Source organism: Plutella xylostella, chromosome 11 (genome assembly GCF_932276165.1).
Source record: "Plutella xylostella chromosome 11, ilPluXylo3.1, whole genome shotgun sequence".
In the NCBI taxonomy this organism is placed as follows: domain Eukaryota; kingdom Metazoa; phylum Arthropoda; class Insecta; order Lepidoptera; family Plutellidae; genus Plutella; species Plutella xylostella.
In genome coordinates this window covers 3,584,021-3,594,249 of record NC_063991.1, presented here as the reverse complement: position 1 = coordinate 3,594,249, position 10,229 = coordinate 3,584,021, and the positions used below count along the sequence as shown (strand labels likewise).

The 10,229-nt window shown below is 38.4% G+C and overlaps 2 protein-coding genes across 5 annotated transcripts in view; both read right to left on the bottom strand.

Annotated features, from left to right (window-relative positions):
• The window catches only part of LOC119693291 (zinc finger protein 1 homolog), a 538,991-nt gene that overhangs the window by 469,028 nt on the left and 59,734 nt on the right, over positions 1-10,229 (bottom strand). The window lies entirely within an intron of this gene.
• LOC125489133 (zinc finger protein 83-like) lies at positions 97-6,223 on the bottom strand. Its single transcript, XM_048623920.1, has 4 exons — positions 6,053-6,223; positions 5,655-5,773; positions 4,980-5,131; positions 97-2,795 (listed from the first exon to the last, which is right to left on the bottom strand). Exons 2-4 carry the CDS (start codon positions 5,666-5,668, stop codon positions 940-942), a joined length of 2,022 nt encoding a protein of 673 aa, XP_048479877.1. The 5' UTR covers positions 5,669-5,773; positions 6,053-6,223; the 3' UTR covers positions 97-939.

Sequence of the window (10,229 nt, the reverse complement as noted above, 5' to 3'; positions counted from 1 at the left end):
CTGACAGATTCCATATGGATCCAGGTTCCATGTGGTTCCACGGGAACCGAGCTGAAATGGCGGCACTGGCAAAAAGCGATCGACATCTTCATATCCGCTGAAGATTAAAATACTATGTGTACCAAACTGATAAATGTCGTCAAAGATTTGCCTCACGAGGATAAATGATGCACTATTATCTTGGACGAAATGACTTTATCATCACAAGTGCATTATGATGCCGCTAGGGATCAATTGAAAGGATTTGCTTACTATCAAAACATGAATTGGTTTTCATGGTGAAAGGAATAAAAAAGGAATACACACACCCACTCGCATATTATTTTACAAGTGACATGAACAAAACTGAACTGAAACATTGTTATATGCGAGGTAATAAAGAATTATATTTATAATAATTTGTTTTTTATTTATTGTTGCATGTAGGTAGGTACATAAATAGATTGAACTTACATTTAGCTAATAAATGTAATAACTGTTGTGTGGTGTAACTACGTTAAGGCAAATATGTCTTATAGTGCAGGTGGGTTATTCCGAATTTCGGGTAATTCCGATTTTTGCCAATTTCTTCCAAACGCAGCCATACTTTGAACCGTGGAACCATTCACTTTGATGGCAACTTAATCTTCTTGCTTGGGTTTGTTCCACGGTTCAAAGTATCGCTGCGTTTGGAAGAAATCGGCAAAATCGAAATTATACGAAATACGGAATAACCCACCTGCACTATATCTTTATAGATTGAAGTAAATAACTTGTGATAACAATATCTATACATACAGGGTGTCCCAACAGGGCACTTTCAAAATGTAGTATGGGGCTGAGAGCATTTATCGCTTTTATTCCCTTTACTTTTAGGTTTTCAACATGGGTACTCCAGTTAATTTTGCTATCGATGTTTGTATCGTGTCATGTACTATGTTTCCTCATGTTTCCCGGATCTCACAATTTTTCTGACGCATCAGAATCATATGCCTGTGCTGCAGTGTGAAGTAACACGTGCCTCTTCAAGTGACTTCTTCGGTTAAATGTCTTCGTGCAAATGTCACACTCGAACGGCTTTTCTCCCGTGTGGATCAATTTGTGCTTTTTCAAATTGCCAAGCAGACAAAACGTTGTTTTGCAATCACCGCACTTGTATGGCTTTTCGCCAGTGTGAAGTAACTTGTGCATCTTTAAATTTCTTATTTGGTTAAATGTTTTCTTGCAAATGTCACACTCGAATGGCTTTTCTCCAGAGTGGATTAAAGTGTGCACTTTCATATGACTGAGGTATCTGAAGGTTTTCTTGCAAGTTAAACACTCGAATGGCTTTTCACCAGTGTGTATTAACTTGTGTCTTTTCATAGCACTTCGCTGATTGAAGGTTTTCTTACAAATGTCACACAAGAATGGGTTTTCGCCAGTGTGAGTTAACTTGTGTTGTTTTAAAGCTGATAGATAAATGAAGATTTTCTTGCAAGTTTCACACTGAAATGGCTTTTCTCCCGTGTGGATCAATTCGTGGTTTTTCAAAGAATTCATGTGCCTAAACGATTTTTTGCAATCACCGCACTTGTATGGCTTTTCGCCAGTGTGAAGTAACTTGTGCATCTTTAAATTTCTTATTTGGTTAAATGTTTTCTTGCAAATGTCACACTCGAATGGCTTTTCGCCAGTGTGAGTTAACTTATGTTGTTTTAAAGCTGATACATATTTGAATGTTTTCTTGCAGATTTCACACTGGAAAGGTTTCTCTCCAGTGTGATGTAACTTGTGGTTCTTCAAATGACTTATTAGTCTAAATGTTTTCGTGCAAATGTCACACTGGAATGGCTCTTCGCCAGTGTGAACTAACTTGTGTGTTTTCAAAGAAGACCGGTGCCTGAATATTTTCGTGCAAATGTCACACTCGAAAGATATTTCACCAGTGTGAAGTAACATGTGCTCCTTAAGATAACACCTTTGGTTGAATGATTTCGTGCAAATGTCACAATGGAAGGGCTTTTCCCCAGTGTGTATTAACTTGTGTCTTTTCATTGCAGTCCGATGCCTCGATGTTTTCTTGCAAATGTCACTCTCGAATGGCTGTTCGCCAGTGTGAATTAAAATGTGCTTTATCAAGCTGGTTTTTTTGCTGAATGTTTTCGTGCAGGAGTCACACACAAATGCTTTCTCACGTGGGTATATGATTTGTTTACGTTTCACAAGAGAAGCCGAGGCTTTATTTGAGTGAGTGGTCTCGGTGTGTGTGCTTGTGTAATGTTCACTATACGCTTCAGTGGTGGGGAACAACACTGCACACTGAGCACAGTAACAGTTGTTGTTCAATAGAGTTGTATAACAGTTTGTTAAAATAATTTTCGCTCCCAAACATTTTTCCATTTCATAATACTGTTTAGTTATCCTCATGCTTCTATTTACATCAGTGTATATTGACACTGCCAAATCTTGATCATTGTTTGTTTTGTTGTTAACAACATTATTAGAGTCGCCTGGTGCATCAATTTCTCGTTCTTCGTCAGACTCATCTACTTGTATCTTGCCAAGTATAATCCTGTTCCTGTAAAATGGCAATTCATTTGGTACAACATTCTCTGATTCCTTCTTGATTACAGTTTCAATTTCATGAAATTCTGTCAAACTGTTGCGCTTGACCGTTATTGTGTCATCCATGTCAGTACACAGGTGGTCAGGTTTCACATCCCGGTCTTGAGTGGAGCACTCGGTAGGATGATCCCCACTATAGACTGTTAAATTGTGTAGTTGATTTTTGTTTTCATTTCTCATTGATACTTCTGGCGACGTTGTAAATGTTTCTGTAAGTTTACAAAAAGTTTAATTGGGATAGCTATAAATGTGCTTAGGGTGTGACATGAATGAAGGTAAAATAAACATTCTACTTGTTAGTGGTATTGAACAACGCTAGAGTCGGTCTGTGGTTTGTCACTGCTGTGAAAATGTTAGCCAGATTGGTGTTAGTTTCATTAAATTTTGTTGACAGGGATTATGTCAGCCAGTGGATTAGAAGTACAGTCAGCTGCATAAGTAGCTATACACTTTTGAACATAGTCAAACTCACTAACTGCCTATTCATTCATTCAAACATTGACGTTTTGTTTAGTAGGTAGTTTAATACGGTACAAAAGTGTATAGCTATTTATGCAGCTGACTGTACATGTACAAATCAAAATGTATGAAAGTCACATCGACCATATTTTCGCGGCCGTCTCGCTCAGCTCCCTGCTCGCCGAAGCACCAGAATGTGATGTATTTGTGGATAGAATGAGTTCTCTGATGAATGTATGCAGGGGAATGTTAGAGAGAAGTGTGAGTGCTATAATCTTCTTCTTCTTATCGTGTCGACGACAAACCAACAAAGTCGCTAAATAATAGTTCTACCTTTTTTGGCCTAAGATTTATTTGCCTAATCTCGTATTGCATAGTAACGTTTGGTCAAAGTCTCGTTTCGCCGAAAATCGTATGGCATAAATCTCGTTTAGTAAAAAGTTATTTCGTATAATCTTGTTTAGCCTAACAATGCTTTGGTCAAATCTTGAATAGCCTAATAATGCAATGGCTAGGTAAGTATACAAAGAATTAATATTCGTTTGGCTTTCACTTCAACGGAACGTCTACGTACCTACATAGCGCAAAGTGGTGCCTTGTATTGTTTTCGCTATGTGGGAAACGCTCCGCTCCGCTTCGCTGCGCTCCGCTTTGCTTTTGACGAATATGTGCACCTAACACGCTCCTCCTCGCTTTGCTCGTCGTCTCACCTATCTTTATATTTCGATCCTACGGAGTTTTAATGACGTTTGTAATAACTATAATGGTCTTGGACTTTCGATATTGTGATCATTTTATATCGTGATTTTCGGAATTTAAGAAAAGAATACCACAATTTGTATACGTACTACTTAATATATTATTCAATAACTTAATATAAGGAGAAACAAGATTACCGATTTGAAAATCAATTTGAGCAAACGAAACTTAGATGTTTCAAGATTGTGCCAAAAGAGTTTTAGACGAAACGAGCCTTAGACCACATAAGGTTTGACAAAGGGATGATTCGAGCAAAAAAGTTTAGACCATACAAGTTATGCGAAACGAGTTTCGGGCAATAAAGATTAGGCCAGATGAGGGGAACCCCTAAATAATACATGCCCAGAACTGGGCCACTGATACTGCACCGCTGGTAGCGGTCATGAGCTCTTCCCGCGTACAGGTGTAGGGACATGCGGGGCATGAATTAAGGTGCACCATAGTTTGTGGCGCTTCACACAAGCAGTTCAGATTTTGTGCATCCGTGAATCCCCACCTAGCCATATTGTTCTTACTACGACCGACCTGTGCTATAATTATAAATATATATATGTGGGGACATCTCACACACGGCCATCCAACCCCAAGCTAGGCAGAGCCTGTATTATGGGTATCAGACAGCTGATATATGTACACAAATATATAGACAGATACATATTAAATATCAACACTCAAGACTGGAGCACAAATATCTGTATTTAAACAAATGTCTGCCCCAGCCGGGAATCGACCCTGGGACATTCGGCATAGCAGTCAAGGTCACTAACCACTACACCATTCAACCATAGATGAGTACCTATAGCTTAGAAACCTTTGATCAGGCCAGCATAATATTTCCTCATTAGTACAGGGTGTCCAATAAGTAGTAAGTACCTACGACAAACTGCATGGGGTGGTAGCCTAGGTCTAGGCCTACCTCAACAACATGAAGTATATGTTCCTTTAGAAACGATAATAAACTCATCCTGGAAACATTGTTTAAAAAATGTTTTGATGAATAGATTATGTATGTGTATCGTTTCTGAAGGAGCATACTTTGATAATATACCTAATTGTGATAAAATACATTTGGATGAATAACAAAGATTTTGTGTTTTATTGATCTTTTCCCTATAATTTTAAAACAGAGTTGTATAATATAAATATATCCTTAACAGAGCATTCAAATTACAAACCTGGTGCTACACCTTCACTTGTATCAAAATCAATAATTTCTTGTTTGAGAATGGCAAGATCTGGAAACACACTCCTCACAGTAGGGTTGTTCAACAGATCATGTTCCTCTATGTCCATGCCATCCTCCATCTTATAGTGTGGTTTCGTACAACTAAAACATGAGAAATATATTCAAATAGCAATTAATGACTTCTAACTAAGTAGTATAATTATATATATTCTGAAGGCACAAAATTTTATTTAAGCAATGTAAAACTAGAAATGTTGCCAGTGAAATATGAGATTTGACGTAACACTCATCATCATCATCATCATCTCAGCCATAGGACGTCCACTGCTGAACATAGGCCTCCCCCAATGATTTCCACCTTGTCCAATCGGAGGCGGCCCGCATCCAGTGCAAGTGCTTCCCCGCAGACTTGACTATATTGTTTGTCCATCTCACGGGGGGCCGCCCAACGCTGCGCTTGCCGGTACGTGGTCTCCACTCTTCTGCTCCACCGACCATCAGTCTACTCACTAACACGCATGCAGCCTGATTATAAACAAAGAATGTATATAAGGTTATGACAGCCTAAAATTAAAATTTGTGCCTTTAGAAACAGCATCTATATAATCCTTTGTTGCAGAAATACATTTATGACTGTACAAAAGGTGGGAAAATCAGAAAGTACCTATTCAGAACCATTTTCTACCAGTTTTCATAACATGCAAGAATGATTAATCGTTCATAATTTTACAAAAATTCAATAGACTGTAAAATATGTATCCATATACTGCACCAGATTTAGAGCTAAAACAAAATAGACTATTATAGATTTTTGAAAAGGAGGCCACAAACAAACACTCATATACTTAGCATTTGAGGAGGAAGAACGCCCTCACCCCCTACCACCAGCTAATTAAAGACCTCTGCAAGCTCTCTCACTTCCACTGAGCCTACAGGCACCGACAACTCTACATTCTGCCACATATTCACTCTTGTGTGTAGCATAGATTTAGCAAACAAATGGAGGAAAAGCTAACCTCAAGACCAGAAGTAAGTATGAAGGTTTTATAAAACTATTCTTACCCAATGCAGTGCTAAACACTTAATTCAGTAGATTTTCAATGAAATTAGCATTTATTAGCTTTGAGGGTGCGAATAGTTAAGAATATTTTTAGGTTTTTGACAAAAACACATCCAAATACCGAAATACAAGCCAAGCTGTCATGTCATTGACAACATCATTGACATTTTGTGTGTAAATTATAGTACTCTGTGGTTGATGTTTTAATTTCACAGATTAAATATTTCATTTTTACCTCAACACCATCGCGCACCGCGCCGGATTGCTGCTTCACCCAAGGCCTCACATGTTCCTTCTTGAGAGCTCTGACTTACTGGTATTCTAGAGATAAAGCAAGATTAAAAATTTAAATAAATAATGACTCGTGTACACAGTGCGAGCTGCTGCCTGGCCAGTAGACAGCTACTCAGTTTGTGTACTCGTACGCCAGTAGCTCGGCTCGCCTATGCTGTCTACACGACACCCAGTCCCAGGCCGAGTCGAGTCGCGGCGTAGCACACAAAAAACATGGGTTCCACTCACAACTGTCCAGCTGGCACTGGCGAGCTACTGCTGAACGCGTCCAAACGATGCGAGCGACGGCCGAGTCGCTGTCATGGGCGAGTTGCTGCCGGGCGAGCAGGCAAGTGAAAACAAAAAATGTTGAAGTAACTCGGATGCGAGCTACTGACCAACTCGCACGTACGAGTTACTCGTAAGTTACGTCCAAACAGTGCTAGTTACTGCAGTTCAGCTACTCGGAAGGCTGACTCGTACGCTAGCTCGCACTGTGTAAACTATTCATAAGGAAAGAAACAAGGGCGTACCCAGGTAGGAGCAGGGGGGGGCTGCTGCCCTCCCCCCTAGAAGATAAAATAAACATAAATTTTCCTGCCAAGTAGGAATTAAAAACGTGTTACTTACTGTGCGCAAAATGAAATATTTGAAACAAAATATATTTTCTTTTCAGTCAGATATTTTGATTAACCTCCTGACGCCCAGCCGTTATTTTATTTTTTAGGACTATCTGCCCACGGTCCTCACACAAGGACTATTGCGTTTACCTAGCTTACTGCCCAAAAACTTAAACGTGAATAAATGTCGCAAAAATTATTATATAGTGTTTCTAGTAGTATGTACGGTTAATGCATTAAAAAAGGAACCAGTTTCAATAGGTTTAAATTCGAAAATCATTAGTCCTCATGTGAGGACCGTGGGCAGCAGGGCGATCACGAACAATATAGAATCGAATGCGAGTGCGACTAGTGGCAACTTGACAGCACTTTCGAACACTTTTTACCTATAAAATTGACAGTTGTCGCACTCGCTTTCGATTCTATAACGTAACGGCACCAGTAATGGACACCTTAAGGATTTTTTACATTTGATTTGGAAGTTAATCGCCCAGTTTTTGAGTTAGAATATTGAAAGTTGGTATGAATCGTCGGAATATCTTGCTGTTTAAGATGAATGTACACTAGCTTGATTTGAACGATTAGTATTTCAGGAAATTGTATATTTGTAAAATATGTCCTAAAACCACAGTAATGGACACCCAAACTCCAGTTATGGACACCCAATGTTGGACAGTGATTTTTTATTGGATAAAAGTATAAAATATGATTTTATGCTTATATTATTATAATTATAACTATGATTAGTAATCATAACCGTTTACACAAACAGGCTTGGTCGCCAGTTACACTGTGGGAGCTATCAAAGACGGCTAATTTAACTTTCTAAAAAAAAGTTTTTACGGAAACACTAAAATTTCCAATTCATAACATTATAAATCCTGTCCTCCTGCATTTTATTCATTTTCTTTGTATCATTATGTTCCCCCAGTGGGGCAGAGGGCAAACACAACAGTTTTCTATCGCATACTGTTGACATCAGCCAGCTTTGCTTCAGACCACGTGATTCAAACTTCCCACATCTCCGTCCGATCGAGCGCCGCCAGGTCTATTTAGCGGCCTTGCTTACGCTTACCCTGCTGATTCCATTCGAGAGCCTGTCTCAGGATTTTGTTTTAGTCTCTACGCAGGGTATGGCTATTCCAACTTCATTTGCGGCGTTTTGTCTGTGAACCAAAAGGATCTTCATGGCAGCTTTTCCTCAGATCTATGTTGGAGATCATCTCGGGCCAGAAAATCTTCCACAGGAGACAGCGTTTAATGAAGACCTGCAGCTTCTGTGTACCTATGTATCTTTGTGATCTACCAGGTGTCGCAAGCGTATAACAGTACCGACATTAGTATCGTTGGTGATACATATCTTTCACTGTAATGGAGAGGTGTTTCGACTGCCACATGTATCGCAGACATGTAAATGCACCGTTGACCGTATAAGTACGGGCACCCACATCTAGGCCAATGCCACCATCTCTCAACAATACTCTCGTCTCAACTTCTTGCGATCCTAAAATCCTCTTGTCATATCATATCATCTGGGTTATCCAGGTTTTGCATTTACACCAGCCAGAAAATGCTTTTAATTTAAGTCTTTTCTTTTCACAAACTTTTATCTCACTTCCCTTTTTTCTACTAAAATTTTGCTCTTAATTCCTTCTCCTTTTAAAATCCCTTCTTTTCAAATTCTCATGATATTCTTACCAAGCTTAACTGTTCTATTCGTCACACGATCACTGTCTATTTATATTCTCTGTGGGGCTGTAAGTACCTGCACCTGGCTCTCTCGAATGAAACCTTTGTGCTTGTACCCCTAGGTCTAAACTGCCTTCCTAAGCTAAGGGAAATAGTCCATTGGACCATGGTGGTCCACTGCGGATTGGTGGGTTCACATATTTAGATGTGCTAACTACTACTATCATATTACTAGTTTTATTTCAATTAGGTACATTCTGCTTCTGTGAGCGTGTTTTTCTACAACAGCAACAGTCGCGTGAAGACTTGGATTTTCATATGCATCTTGGATCAATACTTGTTCTGGAACACTAGAAATAGATGTAGGGGTTCCCCCTACACTATGTTTGTGTATGTATACTATAACGCATGGCTGCAGTGGCCATCATGTACATCCATAATAGCATCTCCCATTTGCTTGGGCGTATATACGTTTTTCTAAGGCAATATGAAAAATCCAGTGATGGACACCCAATTATGGACACCTGTACAATACTGGTATCCTTCATTTTATTCATGTTTTACAAAAACTACCAATATAATTATGAAATTCTAAAGACAATGAAATAAGAAAATTCAACATTACCTTAAAACATTATTTTCGACACCTGTCCATAACTGGATTTACTGAAAATTTGCAAACCAGTAATGAACACCCCCCTCTGAAATCATTTCTATAAACGTAAGCTCTCCTATTCTTTTGTAAATATGTGCGTAATTCAGTATAGTTTCCATAAAATCACAGTAATTTGATATACCTAAAATAAAACGAAATCACCGACCAAAATCTACACTTAAGTCCTTAACGAATTCCTTAACAAATCTCGGTTTCATTTGTGAACCCCCATCAAATGAACTTTTTTGCCTCACAATTTTGAATCTAAATGGATGACATAAGTAACTTGTCTATATAACACGGAGGGATGTCTAGGCTTTGAAACTAAGGTGTTGCAATTTTCGTAAAACTATGCATACTCTTATTTTAAATAAAATAAGTTTGTAAGTGTCCATTACTGGTTCCATGTCCATTACTGGTGCCGTTACGTTACGTTAGCTCAAATTTTCGTAATACGGGTAAAAAAAGTTTAATTTATTGGTAGGAAATATATTTATAAGGTAATTTGTTAGAAATAACAAAACTTATGAAATAAGAACCACTTAGGAACACATTTAACACTTTAAATCAGTCTCACATAAGTTTAGAACTTATATTTATTCTAGATAAACACTTACACTTATCAACTATTATAATTATTGGGATCAATATAGGAACAAAATAAGATAAAATGAAAGACTCAGCTAGCAGCTCCTGGATATCATCATCACAAAATTCAAATTCTACGGGTTCATGGTGAGTCATTTATGTCATGTCATCGTCCTCCGAGAGATCTATGTCCGACATAGCTAAATCTGCTTCAATTTCTTGGATTTCGCATTATAATCTGTAAACAAATACATAAATAAGTATATGTAAAATTATAGTATAGCGGTCTAGAGTCCTCAAGTGAGGACTAAACGTTTATGTCATTGAGGACCACGGTACTCAGACGAGTACTAA